Raw genomic sequence first — 22971 nt, 5'->3', positions numbered from 1 at the left:
AAAATCCATTTTTAACATAAAAATTCCATATTTTCTATACAGTGAAACCTGTGTAAGTTGACCACCTGCGGTGCACTACTTTAGTGGTCAACTTAAACAGGTGGTCAACTTACAGAGGTTGATTTATATGATACGGACTAATTCCGTGCCTAAAAAAAGCAGTCAACTTAGACAGATGGTCAACTTACAAGAGTGGTCAACTTCACAGGTTTTACTGTACTTTCTTTTTGCATAATTTTACATAAATAATTTTTATCAACTTTGGGGACATTAAAATAAAGATTTATTCCATTGAAGCATTACAAACTTCATTATTCTCAAAATTTAAAATTTGACTTATAAATTTTAATTGTAAATGTTTGCAGAATATAATGCTTGCTCTTTTTTCTATAAATTTTAGTATCTGCTTTGTACAATATTCAATTTTTTGCAACTACTCGGTATTGGCTGAGTATCTGATCAGAATTTGGCCGAGTACCGAGTACTTGGTACGTCTCTAATTTTGATCATTAAGTAGTCTTCCTCCCGTTTGCGATAATACAGCACAGCATCAAATTAGATACATTTTCAACAATATGTATGCATAAAGTTAGCCAATTTTTCGAAATAAAATTTATAGGTTTCTTATAGCCTTAGTTTGCAAATTTTTTGTTCCTCAGTCATCTGATGTTCCAAAGTCTAAAGACAATCTTTTGTAAAAACTCTTAGAATAATTGTGATTAAAAATCCAGTAATGATTTTAATCAATCTTCCAAAATTAATATAACAATAATAACACTTCTGATTCTTTCATTTTCAAATTGGTATAACTTCCATTCTAGGAGCAATTTTGTAATCACCTTGTATTCTCAAAAGCATATCATATTTTATTACTTAGGTATTGACTTTTTTTTTTCTTTTATGTGATGTTAGTAAAATATATTCTAGTGCAAAAAATAGCAAGTGATTTTAACTTGAAGAAATTAAGAGTAAAAAAAACTAATATAGAAGTGAAAAACACAAGAAAATTTTCCTTGCATTCACCTTTTTTAAATTATTTGCTTGTATTGCAGTAAGTAGCAGAAATTTTCACCTGGTAATTTATAGTTAAATGCACATGTACGTTTTTGTTATGTTTAATGCTACCTTCGCAATTTACTAATGATGGATGCATAGATGCTTACTAAATAATTCCTCAATACAAAGGCCTTATACCTTTATTCAAATGAAGCAAATACAAATATGCTTTACTTGAAAAACGGAACATCGAAGAAAGTTTTTTTTCTTCAGTTAAAAATGACTATCGGCTCTTCTCTTGGGACCATAGATTCACAATTCAGTAAGATTTAAAAGTATGAATTTCAAATAATTACTTTTAAATTACATGTGTTAATATGGTCGAACTTGCAATTTCATAAATTGATCACAGTAAAATATTCCAGTAATTTTCAATTTCATTCTTCGCTTTATGAAATTTTGATACAGCGAAAAGTAATTTCGTTGCATTAACTTCCAATTTTATTTATTCACTTATTTTACCTTCAAACACAAATTGTTTTTGGGCATTTAATATGTTTCATGGTCATGTTTAAATATTGGGTGGAAAAACATCCATAAAAAATCTAGTTTGTTTCTCAGAAAGGAGAGAGAAGTTTCTCAATGTTTTCTTGAGCTAAAAATAAGACACGAATGTTCAAAAAAAAAAAGAAAAAAAAACTTTTCAGGATTACAGTTCAAAAGTTGTAAGCTTCTGGGGACATAAGTAATCTATTATTGTTAAAAATAAACTTAAAGTTTAAATAAGATTAATAATCAAAATATAAAATGAATCTGAAATTAATCATCCCAAAAATATAAAGAGCAAAAATAAATTAATGTTTATTTTTTCTCATCTTCAAACACACAAAATGTGCAGAATTTCTTTTTCATTGCTGTATGAACTTAATTTTTAAATGGGCAAACACATTAACACATAAAATTGCTCGTATTGTTAAGAAAACTTTAAAAGGGAACTACAACTTACCTAGTTTGTGTAAACTTAATTTTCTTCTGATTACAAATTTGTTCTAGATATGTTTCCTATAACTGTGTGTTAAAAAAAAATACTGTGTGTTAAAACAGAAAATAATAGGAATTTTGTTGGGCTAAATGCCTTTATTTTTGTTTCTTGAAGGATTTCACCAATATTGTTTTTAAAAAAAAATTTGTAACTTACCTTTTGCCATTCCGGGAAAAACCTTGCACGGGAAATCCCATCCACCTGCCACCGACACTCAAATGTCCGAGTTTGAATCGGAAGTGTTCGGAAAAATATGTGGCACGCTATGATTGGTTGCCGTCATTCGGCAGATATCGGTAAACTTCCGACAAAGCACATGCCGATCACATGAGAAAACCATGTTGAGGTGTTGGGTGCTGAATGTCAAATTAAATAGGAATTGTGCAACCTGCAAGCTGCGTTTTTCTTGGGCTGAGTTGTTCTTGCAATATGCAAATAGGGTAACGTCACATTGTTACGAGCAAGGTCGGATCTGGCTATAAATACTCGGACCGGCCGTAGCTCGATGGCTACTTTTTTCTCTCACTTGTCTCCTCGTCTTGTGTTGTTTGTGTTTGTAAATGTGTTCGTCCATGTCCTCATAAGTTTTGTTACTGGCCTCTCAGGTGAGGTCCCATCTTTTCTGAATGATTCGCTATTGATGTCTTCAGTTTTGGAAGCGCGTGCTGCCATGACGTCCATAAAAGTGAAAAGTTATAGTTCAATTTAAGTGGGTTGTTTGGTCTCCAAGGAAAAAGAATTGTGTCCATCTTCGATATTTTTTCCTGATATGGTGAACTTGGCTCCTAAGGTGTGAACTGACCAGCGTGCAATTCTGGGGAGATTGCGATGCCGTTCTTCTACCTGTGGGGATTCACTATGGAACATCGACAGGACTTTTTGACACCTGCATGGACTTATTGTAAGATCTTTTGATTTAACGTAATTTAATTTTTCCTCGGAGGACCAAATTATTGTATTGTAACCATTTTATAATATGTGTTAAATAAATGTTTTTCAGTGTAAAGAATGATTCATGTTTTATTTTCTTCGGGCAGACCACTCCCTCAAATTTTCAGTTGGAAATGAGTTGCCTAATTTTCAGCTTAGCTGTAGGCTATTAGCTCTATAACATCTAAAATTATATCAACAGGTGGTAGCAGAGTCGTGTGGTTGACCTGCCCGGAGAAAATCGAATCATTTTTTATTATGGAGAAAGATTATAGAAATGTTGAGAAGTTGGGCTCTCATAATTGGGCTACCTGGTCCAAAGATATAAAAATGGTGCTCTTAGAAAGGGATTTATGGGAGATTACCCAAAAGAAACCAGAAGGGGAATTAACTAGTGCTGACAGAAAAAGATGTGGCCAAGCTTTAGCCATCATCTATTTAAACTTAGAAAAGGACATAAAAAGGTTAATTGATAATTTGGAAGATCCTAGTGAAGCTTGGAAAGCCCTTAAGACAAATTTTGAACCCCCATCTTTGGCCAGAGTAGCCGCACTATGGGAATCCTACTTCTCTTGCAAAATGCAAGAAGGTGAAATGGTGGGATTATTCGCTGCAAGGTTGGGGGGAATTTTTAACCAATTAGTCGAAAATGGATATATTATGGAAGAAAAACTCAGAACTTTTCAATTGATACGGCATTTACCTTCAAGTTTTAGCAGTATTGTTCAAGCCATCTACAGATGGGAAAAAGAGAGATTTACCTTCTCTAAAGTAAAAGACGAACTACTGGCTGAGGAAAGCAGGATTAGATATTTGGCCGAAGAGCCTAATGTAGAAAATTCGGCAATGTTTTCAAAACCCGGAATGGCAAATGGTAGGAGTAAATTTCTTGCTAAAAATAAAGTTTGTTACATTTGTAAAAAGAAAGGGCATATTGCGTCGAAGTGTTGGAGGCGTAACAAAGTAAAACAGGATAAGAGTTTTAAATTCAAAACCAAAGAAGACCCTCAGGCAGGAATGTTTTGTTCAGTAAATGAAAACGAAATTTCTGCAAATACTACCTACCCAAAATGTGAGGATACATGGCTATTGGATAGCGGCAGTACATCTCATTTTTGTCGAGATAAGTCATTGTTTGCCGAACTAGAGCCTGTACAAAACACACAAATGGAGGTAGCCGTAGGAAACGTGAAGAGCCAAGTAGAGGGCATTGGGAAAGTAATTTTTAAAATTGAATCAGATGGAAAATTAGTTACCATCACCCTCAATAATGTTTTCTATGCTCCAACACTGCGACGCAACCTAATTTCTGGTTCTTGTATAGACAGACAGGGCTATAAGCTCAAATGGTTGCCCGGAAAGATCTGTGTTTTTAATCAAGAAAATGTTAAACTATTTACAGCAAATTTAATAAATAAACTTTATCATGTTAAACCAAATTTTTATATTGATTGTGAAAATGTTAATTATACAAAAGTTTTTAAGACCAAGGATCCGTCTGAAGGGGCCAATATGGTCAGTGTTGATATGGAAAAATGGCATAGGAGATTTTACCGTATAAATATGGAAAGTATCACCAAAACGAGTAAACTTGGTGCAGTCCAGGGACTAGAGATTAAGAAGGGGCAAAAACCCAATTGTGACCCTTGTCAATTGGGAAAAATGAGGAAGTGCTCGTTTAAATCTATGCCAGAAAGATGTACTAACTCTGCACTTCAATTGCTCTACATGGACCTGATGGGACCCCTTCAGACCGAGTCCTTGGGGGGAAAGAAATATATTTTTATAATTATAGATGATTTCTCAAGAAAATCATATGTTTTCTTTTTAAGAGCAAAAAGTGAGGCCTTTAATGTTTTTGTCAACTTTCAAAAAAGGACTGAAAGGTTCCTGAACTCAAAAATTTTGGCTATCCGTTCCGATAACAGAACAGAATTTGTTAACAAAGATTTTGAGAACTATCTCACCAATCAGGGAATAAAGATAGAGCGGACCAACTCCTACACCCCGCAAATGAACGGGGTAGTAGAAAGATACAATTTAACCATAATGAATGGTGTGAGGTCTATGCTCAATGATTCTGGATTGGGGGATGAGTTTTGGGCTGAAGCCGCTCTTTGTTTTAATTATGTAAGGAATCGGACAGTAATAGGAAATATGGACAAAACCCCTTTTGAGCTGTTTTCTGGGCGTAAACCTTCAGTGAGACACCTACGTATTTTTGGGTATACTGCCTATGTAGGTCAGCCTAGGTCTAAACTAAAAAAGTTAGATATGAGGGCTACCAAGGGGATCATGGTCGGATACGCCTTACGTACCAAAGGGTACAGAATCTGGGATCCTGAAACCAGAACAGTCACAGAGACTATTAACGTAAAGTTCAATGAAAATGAAAAATGGGGGGGATTAAAAGTCCAAAATAAGAATGAGAGAAAATTTAACTTTATCAGGCCTATAAGTGAAGTTCAACTTGAACAGGAAATCCAGGAGAGCGTTGAGCAAACTCCCTGTGAAAAAATTAAATGGGTTAGAGAAGCCAAAAGGAGAAAGACCGGGGATAGGACTGATATTTATTATACAATTGCCGGTAAAAATAAAGTAAGATTAAATTCACTAAAACAGGTTTTAAAATATTGTAGTGAAAATAAAATAGAATATAAACCAAAACTTTTTGACTTTTCAACTAAAAATCCAACAGTAGGGGAAATCTGTGACGAGAGTGAAAGTTCGGGAGAAGGTGAAGAAGCAAGTTTAGTGGAAATTTCTATACCGAATTCGTATAGGCAATGTATCGCTACCCCCGAGGTGGACAACTGGAAACTGGCCATGGAATCTGAATTAGATGTCATTAACCAAAGAGAGGTGTGGGACCTTGTACCCCCACCAGAGGGGAAACCAATTTTGGGAAATAGGTGGGTCCACGACCTCAAGGTAAATGACAGGGGTGAAATTGTAAGATACAAGGCCAGATTGGTTGTAAGGGGGGACCGTCAGTCAATTGAGTCATATTCTGAAGTTTTTAGCCCAGTAATTGAGTTTTCACTTGTGAGAGTTTTCTTTTCTATTTTTATATGTCTTTTAAAATGGTGTCACTCACAAATTGATGTAAAAAATGCTTACCTAGAGGAACAAATCTACATGAGACAACCAGAGGGTTTTGTCAGCAAAAGCCACCCTAATTTTGTCTGTAAATTGAAGTCTCTCTATGGACTACACTAGTCCGGAAGAAACTGGTTCTTAGAAATAGACAGTGTTCTTCGTGGTTTTGGTTTTCAAAAATTAAAAGGATGTAATTGTGTATATCATAGAGATAAAGACACTTTTCTTCTTATTTATGTAGATGATATAATAATTCTAGCAAAAAATGAAAATTTAATTAAAAAGGTAATTAATGAAATTAAAAGTATGTATGATATTAAAGAAATGGGGAAAACCAGAAAGCTACTGGGGATTGAATTTGTGGAAGATAAAAATAATCTTTTTATTCACCAAAGCTCTTACATTTCGAAGGTCTTGGGGTTATTCTCTGATTACTATGTGCCAAATTCAACCCTCCCAATCTCAAAGGGTACAGTTTTGTCGAAAGACGACTGCCCGAAAACTGAGGAAGAAAAAAGGGAAGCAGAAAAGCTCCCATACAGAAATTTGTTGGGTTGTATGGCATACATAGCGGGAAAGACCCGGCCTGACATCTCTTATGCGGTGAATATTTTCTCCCAATTTCAAGCAAATCCCGGAAGGAAGCATTGGGATTTTCTATTAAGATTGCTAGGATATTTAAAGTATACAATATCATACAAACTCAATTTAAGCTCAATCAGTAGTGTAGATCTACGGGGGGTTTCCGACTCCGATTACGCCGCTAATCGAGAAGACAGTCTCAATGGGTGGATCAATTTTGTGTATTGATCGGGTCCCAATTAATTGGAGGACATTTAAACATAAATGTGTTGCGTTATCCACAATGGAAGCAGAATATATTTCACTTGGTGAAACTGCAAAAGAAATGGTCTGGCTGAAGAGGATAATTACAGAAATAAGTGAGTTAAATATTGAAAACCTCCAGCTTAAGGATACAGTCATTTATTGTGATAACACTGCAACAATTGATTTTTCTAGGTCTCCCATTGAGAATTCCCGTACAAAACACATTGATGTAAGGTACCATTTTTTAAGAAATTTAATTGAGCAAAAGATTTTTTTGATTAAATATGTGAGGACAAATGTAAACATCGCGGACATTTTCACTAAATCCCTATCTAAGAATTGTTTAAATAAGCTTTGTAAAATTATATTTAATTGAGATTAACTTAAAAGAGGGGGGGCGTATCAAATTTTTGAACTATTTTTCAACTGTATCTTTTGTAAATATAATATGAATGTAGTTAAGTGTTTTTTAATGTATATAATATGGTTTTTGATGAATTTCCTTCAAGGGGGGGGGAACTTGTTGGGCTAAATGCCTTTATTTTTGTTTCTTGAAGGATTTCACCAATATTGTTTTAAAAAAAAAAATTTGTAACTTAACTTTTGCCATTCCAGGAAAAACCTTGCACGGGAAATCCCATCCACCTGCCACCGACACTCAAATGTCCGAGTTTGAATCGGAAGTGTTCGGAAAAATATGTGGCACGCTATGATTGGTTGCCGTCATTCGGCAGATGTCGGTAAACTTCCGACAAAGCACATGTCGATCACATGAGAAAACCATGTTGAGGTGTTGGGTGCTGAATGTCAAATTAAATAAGAATTGTGCAACCTGCGTTTTTCTTGGGCTGAGTTGTTCTTGCAATATGCAAATAGGGTAACGTCACATTGTTACGAGCAAGGTCGGATCCGGCTATAAATACTCGGACCGGCCGTAGCTCGATGGCTACTTTTTTCTCTCACTTGTCTCCTCGTCTTGTGTTGTTTGTGTTTGTAAATGTGTTCGTCCATGTCCTCATAAGTTTTGCTACTGGCCACTCAGGTGAGGTCCTATCTTTTCTGAATGATTCGCTATTGATGTCTTCAGTTTTGGAAGCGCGTGCTGCCATGACGTCCATAAAAGTGAAAAGTTATAGTTCAATTTAAGTGGGTCGTTTGGTCTCCAAGGAAAAAGGATTGTGTCCATCTTCGATATTTTTTCCTGATATGGTGAACTTGGCTCCTAAGGTGTGAACTGACCAGCGTGCAATTCTGGGGAGATTGCGATGCCGTCCTTCTACCTGTGGAACATCGACAGGACTTTTTGACACCTGCATGGACTTATTGTAAGATCTTTTGATTTAACATAATTTAATTTTTCCTCGGAGGACCAAATTATTGTATTGTAACCATTTTATAATATGTGTTAAATAAATGTTTTTCAGTGTAAAGAATGATTCATGTTTTATTTTCTTCGGGCAGACCACTCCCTCAAATTTTCAGGGTTGGAAATGAGTTGCCTAATTTTCAGCTTAGCTGTAGGCTATTAGCTCTATAACATCTAAAATTATATCCAACAAATTTCAATTACTGATTCACCGGGGATGCACTTTACTCTGGCTGTCCTTCGTGCAGCATGTGTCTAGGAAATCCAGTCCAAACTGGAAAAGAGTCAAAACAAAAAAAAAAGAAAGAAAGAAAAACACGCCAATAAGACTGGGGTACGGCGAAAGTGACAATAAATGTTTTTCAATTACTTTGCCGATAGCAATCTAGTGGATCAAGGGAAAGGGACCGAATTTCAACGTCCACCACCCAGCTGAGTTGAAAGAAACGGAAATTCGTCATTTTCGTACAGAGTACGCGACCCAGCAAAAGACAGGAGGCAAGAGAGAGCTGCAGGTTCAAGGTTCTCATGTTCTGAATTGACTCCAATGCGGGAAAATTGCCGATTAATGGGAATATTTAAGGGGAAAATACTGGGTTTCATAAAAATTTTCTCTTTTGAAAAAATTTTTGTTGACGTGAGGTGCAACAGCTGACAAAAAGCAGACAGTGGTCTTTTGGGAAGGGGGTTAAGTCCAGACCCCATGGACAACCTCCCTTGGCTACGTCCTTGTAGCACCCCTAGTAGCACCCGATATCTTAGCGTCATCTGTACGTCATTGCCGTATATCGTTTCATCTACCCGATATCGTATATCGTTTCTACTGTATAGCTCGTCATCGGCACGATATCACACGAAACGGCATTTTACAAAATTGCTTATAATAGTCAAATTTCAAAACTGTACAGTTATTTTTATGAATAAAATGGAATAAATCAAAAATAATTCAGTTTTAATAAAAAAAAATTCAAATATTTGAAATTTCACGCACTTCTCTAATCGCGACGCGATGACGCTTACGTTATCGTTACAATGACGCGTGACGATTTTGTCAATGGCGCACGCTCTGTCGGATTAGACATCATTTTATATCGTGACCCGATGACGCAGCGATATAGGATTGGTTATTTTCACGATATCGTCGTACGTCATTGTAATTTCTTTTTTTTTTTACTTGTACCCATTTATATTGGATAGTCACTCCTCTCTAAACAAGAAATTTCGAAAAATAATTTATTCTACGTTCGAAAATAAGTTTCATATTTTTTCATTTTTTTTTTTTTAGGAATGACAACGATATTTTTCGCTTCTTCCAGAAGCCAGAGGGCGTTCGCGCTGTTTTCTAATTAAAATTTCAAGTGTAAACAAACATTTGCTTCGAGCGAACGTGGAAAATTTCATAATTAATTTTCGGGATCTACATTATGACATTTGACTGTTTTGCGTCAACAAGCTCTAAAATTCAAAGTCAAACTCTAAAATAATGAATTTGTGTTTAAAATTTAAACATTGTTTTAGCGACAGTGAGTTTGAATGCAAGGTAATGGAACGCTGTTATGGCTGAAACATGATTTTTTTGTTGCTAATTGAAACTAAATCACAAATTTAATTCCTTATGCAAAGCTGCTTCAGTAAATTTATTTCAGATGAAATTCCATTAAAACAAACTCTTGCATTGTATATAACTAGGTTTAGTATTTTTTTAAACGGTACAATAAAAATGGCAGATATGCTTGCCTGCTCCTGGATTATCCATCTCATTACTAGAAATGCTGCAATTTTGAATATTCTACAGCAAGATGAATTATAGTTTGACATTTTTTCCCCAATAAATTTTGATTTTCTTATTATGCCCCCCCCCCCCTCCCCTGGCATTTTAAGAAGACCCTGTGCCCTCTTTTTAGTATTTCTCAGTACACTGTCCTTGCGGGAAAAAAACACAGAAGATCTTGTTTTAAAAATAGGCCAAAAAGCACTGGTGGAATGGTTTAATTGATGGAAAAAACTGCTTTTCTTTTCTGCTAATTTAGTCATTTAAAACAGTTTAGTTGACTGATTGCAATTTTAATTTACAGCATATTGCATGCTTAATTGAAAAAAATGTTGTTTTTTCCTGGATTCTTTTCGATTATTGTTATCAAAATATATTTGTCCCAAAGCTATTGCATTGAGCGTTACTGTACTGTTTTTTCCTAACATTTGCAATGTGTATATGTCCATTGCCTCGCTCCCCGTGAAAAAATTTTAAATGATGTGCTTAGTGCGCACTAGAACTGCCTGAAATTCTACATTATGGTTGCAACAACAGACAAGAAAGCTAGTGAAATAGAATTCCAATATATACAGTGATCTCTCGGTAACTCAAAGTCCCAAGAACGTGGTTAAAACCTTCCAATAATCAGCAGTTCAAGTTACTGTAATTTCCTTTCCTATCATTCTCAAGTATAATTTTTATTTTGTTTCTCAAGAATAGTGCCTGATACATAAGCTATTATAACATGCATAGTTTGGATAAATTAAATATTAATATGTATTAAATAAAAATAACTTTACAGAGAACAGAATAAATTTTTTAAGATACTGTCACTTAATGGGGTAACAGATAAATGACTACACCGATTGTATGAATAAAACCTCCTGAAACCAAAATTTTCCCCATAGATGTAGTTTTAAAGACAGGGCTGGATTAAGTTCCATATACACCCTAGGCCAAACTTTGAAATGACGCCCCACCTCACATCCGAACTATATCGAAATCAGCCCCCCACCCCAATGGGGTTAGGCTCAGAAAAGGCCTCCTTCCTCGTATTTTGCTTTGTCCGTAATATATACAGTTGGCTCTCTGTTTAACGACGGCTTTTCACGGTCCCAGATAGTCCACTATAATGTTAAAAGCATTCTATTTAAGGACGCTTTCTACTTAAGGATGATTTTTTGTGGTCCCTTGAAAGTCGTTAAACAGAGAGCCTACTGTATTTTTTATTTTTAAAAATATTTTGTAAAGCATCCTGCCATACTTTTTCTTTTCCAAAAATATTTAACTTTTAGTTTTCCCATAAAGGAATTTTCAAATTTCAATCTCAAATTTTTGTTCCCCCTGAAAAAGGGGGATACTTTGGGCTGAGGTGGGTATCTTATGTATTTTTTTTTTTTTTTATTTACTTAAATTTAAATATGTCTCTTGAATTTCCTGATACACTTTTGTTCACCATTCATTTTTTACCTTAGGACCATTTATAACTGCAAGTATCTCTTCCTTACCATATTCTAAATTACTTTCTTCATTTTATTTATTTATTTTTTTCTATTTAAAACATATTTTGGGGCATCCCATGTATTTTTATCCATGTGATGAAATTTTGAATAAAAATGCTCCAAAAAATAATATGTTGGCAGCAAACTCCGATAACTGATATAATTATGAACAAAATATATAAAACTGTGTATATAATTTGCTATCAATTTGAAACTTTCACGCAATTAATGTGTGTGTAGAGAATTTCAGCAGTCTATGGCAAATATTTTGTGCAAAATAGGTGATATGTCTTGCAGAGGCGCCCCAATGGAGGTGTCATGGGACATCCCCAAACTTTTTCTCTCTTGAACCTGTGCAACATTTTTTTTTTCTTTTTCTTTGTGCCTTTGAATCTGTGAGCTCTTCGAGAGGACCCAGTCTAACCCTGAGCAAAGCTATACTTTGAAGAAATTATTGTTCAAATCAAAGATATTGAAAATTATCTGCTTTTACTGGAAAAGGACCTCGACTCAAGCATACACCCCCTCAGCTCTCCTCAAATAGCTTTTTTTCTGTCTAAAGATCTGGTTGCATATCTATAAAGTTGAATTTTGCTTCTTCATAATAGCATGCCAGTTTTTTTTTTTTTTTTTTCAACAAGCTATTAATTTTTTTTCCCTTAATTAATTTAATTGCCCTTTTCGGCTTGCACTTTTAGCTCAGGGCTTAGGGTGGCCTATTGTGTAATCCGGTCTGATTAAAGACTCCAGCTTAATCGAATAATTTTCCTGGGTAATTGAATAATAGTGATCAGCTTTCAAATATTTTTGTTGAGAAATTTTTTAAATAAATTTGAAATTAGTAAGAACAATTATTGACGTAAAAATGTAAAACAATATTTTCCGCCCTCAACGGGCGAGAAAAAACTTGAATTTTCCATCAAAACATTTCGTCTATTCTTATTGTTTTTTCTTGCTGCCATTACAAGAAAAGACTATAGTGCAGTCGTAGGGGTACATTTGAGACATAGAAACAACTTGGTATTAAGAAAAACTTAATTAATTTGGGACCAAATGGAAACTTCGAAATGAAAGAATGTTTAAGTTATAAGCCTTCGAGTTATCGAGAGCCGACTGTAGTATAGTATTCTGATTTTTTTGCTCTTGAAATAGAGGAAGGCTATCATATTTCAATTTTTTGGCTCTTGGTTAAATTTTGCCGTAAAACTAAAATTAGGGTTAAAACAGATTTAACTTTAGTTAAATAGGGATGACCACCTGAGGGGGGGGGGGGGATCATGGTGCCGACTGCGTCCAAAAAGTTTTTAGGGGGTATTTTTTACCTTTTTAGGGAGGTTCTTGGTTTTTGGGGGGTCTTCGTGATTTTTAAGGGGGCTGGGCACTCCTGAGTTAAAACTGTTTTGCGAAATTCCTTAAGTGGTCTTAATCAGGGCTACAATAACAAATATAGAGTGATTTAGCAGTAAGTTACCACTCCTAAGCTAGGGCTAAGGCAGAAATACATGAAATACAGCACGGTTATCGAGGCCTGTAACTATAAATTTTGGGCCCTCCTACAACAAAATCTATATGCCCGCCCCTCAAAGGCCAACAGTGTAAATTTGCAACGTTAATAAGCTGTAGTGCTCATGTTTTTTTTAAAACCTCTTAAGGACGTGCCCCCTCCCCCCCCCCACTCCAGGGGTATGCAGATCGGAGCCTGCGGTTATCACATCCAGGGACTGCAGTTCCGCTCTTATTAGAACTCATCAGTCTAAAATAGCGAATAACCAAGCTGGAGGCAGATGTAATGGCATTGAAGCTGAGAATGCCAACTAACGAAAGGTAAAGTAAAAATATCTCACCATTGAGTGTATGAAGCATTGTTCAGTTTGACTCATGATTAAATTCACGAATTGGGAGAAAACCTATAAAGCGGGCAAAAATGTAAGCCTAACTTGAAAGATTTATAGAATGAAAGCCCTACCCTGTACTACGTTAAGCTGATTCCGTGCAATGTAAAAATTCTTTCAACACCGAAACAGTTTTGAGGTTCTTAAACTTGGATTGAAATTAAAAGATTGGTTAAATCTTGGAGAGCTGTAAGATTATGGGAAACTTGTTTCTTTGCTGACATAACTTATAAACGAAATGAGTTTAACAAAATCAACATTAAAAAACCCACGTAACTACCTCGATACGCTTAAATAGGTAAGTTAAAAATCAATAAACTATAATATAAGAATAAAATGAAATAAAAACACTTGAACAAATAAATCCAAAATTTGAGAAGAAATATTGAAACAGGTAGAAACAAGCAACTATCACTTGGTTAAAAATTCATCGTTTGGGGGGGGGGGGGCAATCCAGTGAGCCGCTGGGACACTGCAAAATTTTTGAAGAGGGCCGCTTACAATTTACAGATCCGTGCCGGCTGAATGGCCATGGTTTCAATTCCTGTCGGTGTAAGTTTATCCATGTTTGCTAATGGTGACTGGTGTATGATTAATCTGTAGAAATCTCAGTCTTTCAAATTATCCTGTTTGCATTTTTGAAATTTACCAACCATAAATGAGTTATGTTAGCTGTAAAATTTGTGAAAAAAAAATCGAAAGGCATTGGTTGAAATGACAATTGCATGCGATTGTGGATGTTTAGTTGGGTAGTGACTCCATGATCCTCTCCTTGTATCCGTCCCTTAATACTCAGCTCTTGGCCAAAGTTTGATTATGTAGGGGGAGATGATGCATGTAGTTGTTTGAATGCAATAACATGCATTTTGAGCAAGTCAAATATTTTTAAAATGAAAAAAGTATGTTTTCAGCAGTTTTGAAAATTAATTTCAACACTAGCTGAGTGATTTTGATAGGCAAAATTTTATTTTGTCATTTTAATGACCTTGCTGGTTGCTATTGAATAACCCCAAAGAATAGCTATTGCTGTTGTCTAGTGCATCAGGTAAAGTAAAGAAATTTTGTGAAGTAAGTGTTCATTTTACTATGCAGATCAGCAATTCTCAACCAATGGTCCCATTTACCAAAAACTGGTTCACAGAAAAATTTGACTGGTCCTCAGAGGATTTTGTTAGTTCATGTTAAAAAAGTTACCTTATTTTTTTTAGAAAAAAGGAAAGAAAAAAAAAGATTTAATGTTTAGCTCACAACATTTAGAGTACAATCCCTGGCACACATGTGAGTTTCGGCATCTTGAATTCAAATTATGTTTTTCGCAGCCACAAGTTATGATAGGATCATACTCTTTGGGATTCTTGTTTTTACAAATGCCTCCTATTGTAATTATAATTTAATAAGAACTTAATTTGGATTCAAGATGTCAAAATTCAAATTAATGCAGGGAACTGGATGCCAGATGCTGTGCACAGGGTTCCGGATGTCTACAAAGGATTGTATAAAGTCAAGTGGGTCCGGCATAAATGAAATCTATTCCAGGTCAGGTGACATGGATGCCACAGCCCAGGAGGAGCACCAGTCTGTGGATTCTGCGGGGGGGGGGGGGGGGTGTTCAAACAGGAAAGAATGTCTTTCAACGTTCAAGTAAAACCACAAACAATTGTGACTTCTCAATAAAAAATATTGCATTATCTAACCTATTTGAAATCTTTTACGTTAATTTGTTATTAATATTCGTATTTTTCTACTTTGTTTAACATTGCAGTCTTTATTACGCATGTATAATTATATCAGAATAATTTCTAATCTTATAATTAACGTTTAAATATTTTTTAAAAATAGTTCTTTAAAACCAGAGCTGCGAAGTAGGAGGAAAAATGACCAACTCTCTGATTACTCTACTTTAAAATCAGACTGATTCAAACTCTGACTCCGCAAGCACAGGCAGCATTACAAACTTTGGGAGAAAATGACTCATTCCAACTCTTGAAATTTCAAACGTTCAATTCCTTTTCCTTCACCCCAAAATCAATACGGCTCCGACTCCGCAACCCTATTTAAAACTAAACAAAGCTTGATTAAACTATTTATCAATTAATTTTTATCAAAGGTACCCACAGGGGAAGATTATGGCGCAAGTTGCGGCATCAAAAAACAAAACAAAAAAATAAAAAATAATAAAGCAAGGGGGGGGGGGGAGGCAGCATTCATTTTTTAAAATTTATTGATTTATTTTTAATTTCAATTATTAATTTACTTCCATTTATTTATTTATTTAGCTTGTGTGTGTGTCATTGGCATGGCACAGATCTTTTCTATCAAAATAATAATAGCAACAATAATTAAAATAAATAAATTATCAAATAAATAATTTAAAAAAATCAATGAAATTACGAAAAAGTGAAAAAAAAAAGGAAAGAGAGTTGAGATGAGGGGGGGGGGAGCAAACCTGATTTTTATTATTTCTTTGTAAAAAAAGATGATCTTAATTACAGCTAGCGATGTCGACATATAAAGCGAAATAGGGGTGATATCAGAATAGTCAACCAAATGATGACAGCACGATGTCACTTACGATATCGTCACAATGACGCTTACGTTATCGTTACAATGACGCATAAACGATATAGGGAGATATCGGAACTATGGGCAAAACGACGACGGCACAATGACGCTTACGTTATCGTTACAATGACGCATAAACGATATAGGGAGATATCGGAACTATGGGCAAAACGATGACGACACAATGACGCTTCCGTTATCGTTGTAATATCGAATACGATATTGTTACGATAGCGCACGCTCTGTCGGATTAGACATCGTTTTATATCGTGACCCGATGACGCAGCGATATAGTATTGGTAAATTTTACGATATCGTCGTACGTTATGTGCTACTAGGGACACGTTAACGAAAGCTAATGACTAAAACCTCTTAGTTTTGTGGGAGTGAGATCAAAGTCGCATTTTCCTTTCTGTATTATATTAACAATATCTAACTAATACTTTTGCTTGATTTTTAGGTCAGTTTCCAAAACTTCGATTTCTTCCGACCGAGTTCTTTCTAAATTAATAATATTTAATTTTACAAAAACAGTTGATGCTTTACCCATAAATCAGTAAATGTTCCCCTTTTACACTTCGGCTGTAGAAGGGGTTATTAAACTGGTTATTGAATCGGTAGGTAGGGTGTTTTTTTTTTTTTTTTTTTTTTGGGATGTGACAAGATATGAATTAATGTGAAAACCTTTATGCTCACGATCCTCAATGCAAAAATTGAGTCATAAGTCCAACTTCAAACCTTCATCGAAGTTTAGAAACTTGTTTAAAACCAAATAGTTATTATTTTAAGTTACTTTACAAATGTACGAGTTCTGTCAATAACCATTCTTCTTGGGAACTGTATGTGGAACACCAAGTGCAACCACCAAATTGGGGTGGGTTCTGGGTTATGAATGCAACACAATTTAATTACAGTTCCATCAAAGAACTGTATGGTGCACATTTACTGTAAAAAAATGCATATCTGGGATCTAAAAGAAGAAATACGGCAACATACACTATAAGCTAAAAACGTCGAATTTTGGTTGATTTCACGTAAATTTGCGGCTTATGCGCGAACTAAAAACTGTAAAGCATTGCAAATATTTTCAAAGATATATTAAAAGACTATTAAAAGAAAGCAATTAAAAGTGTTTAGAACAAAAATTTTGAACGTTTAGATTTTTATAAAAATATATGAAAATTGACCATTTTTTACCTTTTTTTACAACTTTGCTGCCATTGCGCGATTTGAAGACATGAATATATTTTTTTTAAAATTATTTTTCCCATATTTAGAATGGCAATACACAACTTGCTATTAGAAGTTGCTTATCAAAAATTTCCTTTTTTCGGCCCACCCTATTGCCCACCCTCCCCTAAATCAATAGCTTAACACGAAGAGGATTTAGACAAAATCCTGCATAAGACGAAGAAAATTTTAAGGTCTTGAAGAAAAAAGGGGAAAGAAAAAAGAAAATCCCCATCCTGTTACATGAAATTACTTTCGAAAGTCGAAAGATCTGCACTTGAATGCAAGCGACATGGATGGCAGCGAGAAAATTCCTCTTCTTGTATAGGAAAATCAGGTAAACCACGTTATTCAAGAAAGTACAAACTTTAGCTGCAGACTATGCTTACAATACAAAAGCTTGAAAAAGGATGAACAGTGAAATCTTCGGCAAGTGTCTGACAAACCTAGGTGTAAAATTTAATCTTGGAAAAAAAAATCTAATTCTAGACACTTGTTTTGCTCATATAGAGGTTTAAGGTCTAAAAGCGATAAAGTGTTTTTTTATCCGTCAACACTGCAACCTTGCGATCCAGTCTTGAGATCTAGGAAAGATCAGATGTTTGAAAGTGCACTTTCGTAGAGAACTGGTCCGAATATCCATTGCCTCGGTTTTGAATTACTTGTGTTTCTTACTTTAAATATAAACAGAAATGCTTGGGTGTACATTTTTAACCGACTTCAAAAAGGAGGCGGTTATCAGTTCATACCGTATGTATGTTTTTTTTGTTTGTCCACTCATAGCGTCTCACCTAGTGAACCGATTTTGATGATTCTTTTTTTAATGGATAGGGGATGGCTCAACTTAGGTCCCATTACTTTGTTTGACCGTATTTGTTCTTTAGAAAAGTTATGGGCAAAAAACAGTAAATTTTATGCAATTTCCCTATTAAATGATATTGTAGCGAAGTTCGCACTTTTCATCCGTGGATAACGGTGGTTCAGTGGTAGAATTCTCGCCTCCCACACGAGCGACCCGGGTTCAAATCCCGACTAGGACACAGTGAATTTTACTAAAATTTCGTTTCTACTGTTTCCCGTATTTTCTCGAATGTTCTATTAATTTCTGTATCTTTCCAAGTCTGGAAAGTTCCAGCACTTTCTCAAGTTGTATATAAGGAGATGTAACGTTCATTCGTGGTTCTGAATAAAGATCTCGAGTTGAGACTAACGAGTATTCGCTTCATTTGGCTTTCACATTGTCTTCGCTATCTTCATCTACGCGACAATATGAAACTCATTGTTATAAAAGTTCGGTGCCATATAACATTAATAGTAATTATAATGAAAATTTTGAATAAAGGCTTTTCTAAAGCGATACAGTGATATAGAGCCGAACTTCTTACAAGGTAACTTCTGACTTTTACTGAACTATCTACATTTACACTAAAAAGAATGAAATAAAAAAATTTTGAAAAAAAAAATAGAACTGACTTCAAAATTGCTCTAAAAAGTGAAAAATAATTTTATTCTTTAAACACCATCGATAATACTTTTAAACATAATTTTTGAAGTTGGCACAAAAACAAAAAGTAAAATCCATTGTAACCATGCTTCGTTCATATTTTTATCAAAAAATCATCCAAAGTTAGGAACGAAACATTTGTATCGTTACTCAAATATGCTGTCATCAATGCGTAATGCATGTGGTAGTGAAGAATCTGGACCTGGTTAAATTTATACTTGTAGTTGAGTTATGGCTGTGAATGATTTTATCGATCGTTTTTGTGCCAACTTCAAAAATTATGTTTAAAAGTATTATCGATGGTGTTTAAAGAATAAAATTATTTTTCACTTTTTAGAGCAATTTTGAAGTCGGTTCTATTTTTTTTTTCAAAATTTTTTTTTGTACACTTTGGTTCCTATATTTTTTGAGGCACAAAAAAAAAATTGTATGCTTAGGTACACAAAATCCGGTAAACGTGAAAATCAGTTAACACAAAATATTTTGGCGTCCTAGTCGAGTTCATGTTAACAAGGTTTGATTGTAGTTTCTTTCCAAAATCGTAATATTAATGGAAAAGGCATGTAGCAAGGCCAGATTAAGGCAGGGCTCAGCATGTGAAGGGCAACAAATCTCAAGGTAAAATAGTCTCTTTCGCAAATCCCAAAACCGCCCTAAGTTCGTTCTTTATTTACAACACTTTTTAAAGTTATACTGTCATAAATAATTTTGATATTAATGGCTTTTTCCAACCGGCAAAGTTTGATGACATCCTATATTATCCTGTTTTGTTATTTTAATACTATGTTGCTTCTATTTTTTATAATGTAAGGTACCACCAAATTTAGTACAGATATGGTAATATGCAAGTATTTTACAGCTTCTGCATGGGGGGGCACCAAATAAATTTTGTGCCCATTAGAATCTCGGTGAAATTATATTGGGTTTTGTGTTTAATTGGCTTAAAATGTTAAAGATATTTTACCTGTACATTCAAAGTATATTAAAGCATAATATTTATGTAGTACGTAAAAGTAGATTTATTGACCTTAAGGGATTGAAAAAAACATTTAATAATAAAGTCATGAAAACTATTATGAACCATTGTTTGGGGGAAGGGGGATCGCTTTACAATTTCTGGGCCCCCTCCAAAATTTATTTCTGTATCCGCCCCTGTTTAGGGCCACACCCATAAACGAGAGAGGGGGAGCATGTGACATATCCCCCCCCCCCTTTCTAACTTGCAACTTGCTCGAGACTTTAGTCTTAGGAACCTGAATTATTCCAAAGTTAGAACAAAAATCATTTCAAAAACATAATCCATATTTTTTTTTTTTAATCTTCTTATTATTCCCACTAGCATAGTGTTGCGGTGGGGGGGGGGGGGGGGCACAATGAAATCCATGCTCTCAGTGAAAAAAATTCTGGACATTTAACATTTCGCACCTGAATTGTTTCGTAATTAGAAAGAAAATCATTTCTATATCCTCAAAATCATTAGAAGGATTATTTCGATTTTTTTAACACTACTTAGGGTAACGGCACCAGTAACAGACAGTCGTAAGTTTGGATTTTAATAGTAAGAATTTTAGCTGATTAAAACTGATGTTGCTGTGGCCCATGAATACGATGCAAACATCTAGTGTTATCGGAGTACATTTTATCAGCCAGGTATTTACAAGGCACCCACACAGCACACTCGCCCATAAAGCGACTATTTCTCGTCGAAACTCATCTATACTCATCTACATCTAACGGTGATATCTATTCTACGACTAATAAATGTTATTTCTAGATGTTCTATCAAACGTCTATAATTAGAGACATCTATTAGTTATCCTTTACAGACGTAAATTAGATCATCCACAAGTGTCGTCTATTAAACGTCGAATAGAAGTGTCCAGTAGAATCAACACAGACAGTGATGGGTGAGAGCTGATTGCGGTGGTGCTAATTGCTGCAAAGATTAATTAAAAATAGCTCATTAGTTCATAGAACAATGGTTAAAGGGCTAGAACTTCATTAAAAAAATTAATGACAATGATGATATTTATAAATCAATTGACATTTTTGGCAACACTTGTTGCTGTGATATTAGTGTTGAAGCGCGTGCTTCAACATACGTTGAGCAGCACCGCTTTTTACTTATGATATATTAGCATCTGTTTTATAACGCCTTAATTTCGGTAAGCCTATTCATCTTGTTGATTTCTGTTTCAAAATGATATATGGAAATAAGACTGTCAGATAAAAAGATAAACTTGCACACATGAAAAAATGAAAATAAGGTTTTAAGTTAAATAGTGTAATTGCAATAAGTACTAAAAAATTGGACTGGCAGATTAGACAGAAATGTATGAATGTTAAAAGATTAAGGAAAATTTAATGTGTCGTATAAACATTACAATTAAGAGTCCAGAATTTAAAAAAAAAGGTGTGCTGCGTTAATAAGCCCAACTAGAAGACGTTTTTTAAAATATCTATAACTGTTCTTGGAAACGTTACCTAACGCTATGGATATCGTCCATTATTCATCTAATTCCACCAATTTTCATCCATTGTAGTCATCTTTTCGACGTGTACAAGACGACTTACGACTGTTCTGAGGGGATATTTCGACGAGTTAGGGACGGTTTTTAGATCAATTATAGAAGAGTGTTTGGACCAGATTCAAGGACTTTTCAACGTCTTTTCCACCATTTTATGTTGTGTGGGCAGTAGTGGAAGGTTATGAACAGCGACCATGAGGTCAGCTGTTGTTTCATATTCATTTGAATTTAATGAGGCTTTAGTTCTAAAAATAAAGAACTTTTGCACATTTTGAAGAGAAAAAGGGAATTTTGTCCATTGCTTATTATCCTTTCCTCATCCTATCTGTTACTGGATATCATCAGATTTATTTGTGTCTGTTACTATAAGTCGGACCTTTTTTTCAAAATTGAGCAAATAAAAATAGAATTTAGTAATTCAGAGGAGCCAGAAGCATAGTCTAAACGTTAGGTGAGATGTAGGTACATGAGAGAAAAATAATTTTAAAAGTTTTACTACATTAAAAGGCTCAAAAATTGAGTTAACCTGAGAGCGATGTCTGTTACTGGTGCCGTTACCCTATCCCCAGTGATGTATTATAGTTAAAAAATATAGTTAAAAAATTACATTACAGTTATGGGTTAAAGTCAGAACTCATTTATTTGTTTTTATTTTTTTACATCGATTTACTCTTTAAATAAATCTATGCAGAACAATATTAAGTATTTTTAGTTTAAAAAAATTACCTAATGTTTGAACTCAATACAAACAGGTTTTTTTGCATCACTCACATTATCACTATATTCAGTGTTATTTAAACTTCTCTATGTTTGTTGCGTTACTAAAATAATCGTTTTGAAATAGTGTGGAATCATTAGTTATGCTAAATGTTCTTTTTATCATTTTTGTGGCTTACATTTTAAAGTTCTATAGCACTACTAACTACACGAGAAAATATTTGGAGATTGAAAATACCATATCCGTAAAATCTGACTCATTATCTGTGAAAATCAAATTCATGGACTTCTGACAGTATGTAATATCAACTAATCTTTATGTTTCAGGTGTTTATAAAAGATGTCTTTATATGGATCAGATGCTAATCTTCGACCGTTTGAAGACTCATTTTCAGAAAAAAGTATTCGACATGGTAAGATGTGTATGATACTTAGGTTTTATGCTTTAAATTAATAGCATTTGCTGAAAAGTTTAGAAATAATATGCAAAGCATACTTTTAACTTTAACAGATGTTTTAATATCAAAATTTTCTTTATACATTCAAATATAATTGGAATTGTTGGTTCCAAAATATTTCTGTAGTTTTGATGTATTGCTAGAAGAGAAATGCATATCAAATGCATGTGCATTCGAAGTTGATAACGGTTAATAGGACCATATTGGAATGGGAACATTTTGGTCCTAACAAACAGCTGGTTTGATTAAGTGAAGAGAACCTGTGTAGCCTGACCCGCACACAAAACATTTCAATGCCCTTATGATTATTGTGAGCCCCAAATGTATGGTGAGCATACAAAGAAGAATACAGTCGGATCCCGCTACAACGCGATCCGACTTACGCGAAATGGCTATAACACGAGTTTTTCATGAGTAATGAATTTTTTAGTGCTGACCACAAAATTACCTCGCCTGCAACATGAAATTTTTCGGAAAAGAGCGGCGAAGAGTTAAAATGGACTTCGTTGACACCTAAACTATTGGTTTTTGTGAATGGACTTTCATTCCTTTAGCATCACTGAA

The 22971-nt window shown here is 34.6% G+C and overlaps 1 protein-coding gene across 1 annotated transcript in view; it reads left to right on the top strand.

The window, feature by feature from the left end:
- LOC129233298 (protein lifeguard 1-like) overlaps nt 1–22971 on the top strand; it is a 61915-nt gene that overhangs the window by 1560 nt on the left and 37384 nt on the right. The window contains exon 2 of the mRNA XM_054867351.1: nt 22277–22362. Within this exon, the coding sequence (XP_054723326.1) occupies nt 22290–22362 (73 nt within the window). The 5' untranslated portion in view covers nt 22277–22289. The remainder of the gene's footprint in view (nt 1–22276; nt 22363–22971) is intronic.

This window comes from Uloborus diversus, unplaced genomic scaffold (assembly GCF_026930045.1).
Source record: "Uloborus diversus isolate 005 unplaced genomic scaffold, Udiv.v.3.1 scaffold_317, whole genome shotgun sequence".
In the NCBI taxonomy this organism is placed as follows: Eukaryota; Metazoa; Arthropoda; class Arachnida; order Araneae; family Uloboridae; genus Uloborus; species Uloborus diversus.
This window is presented reverse-complemented; position numbering and strand designations above follow the sequence as displayed.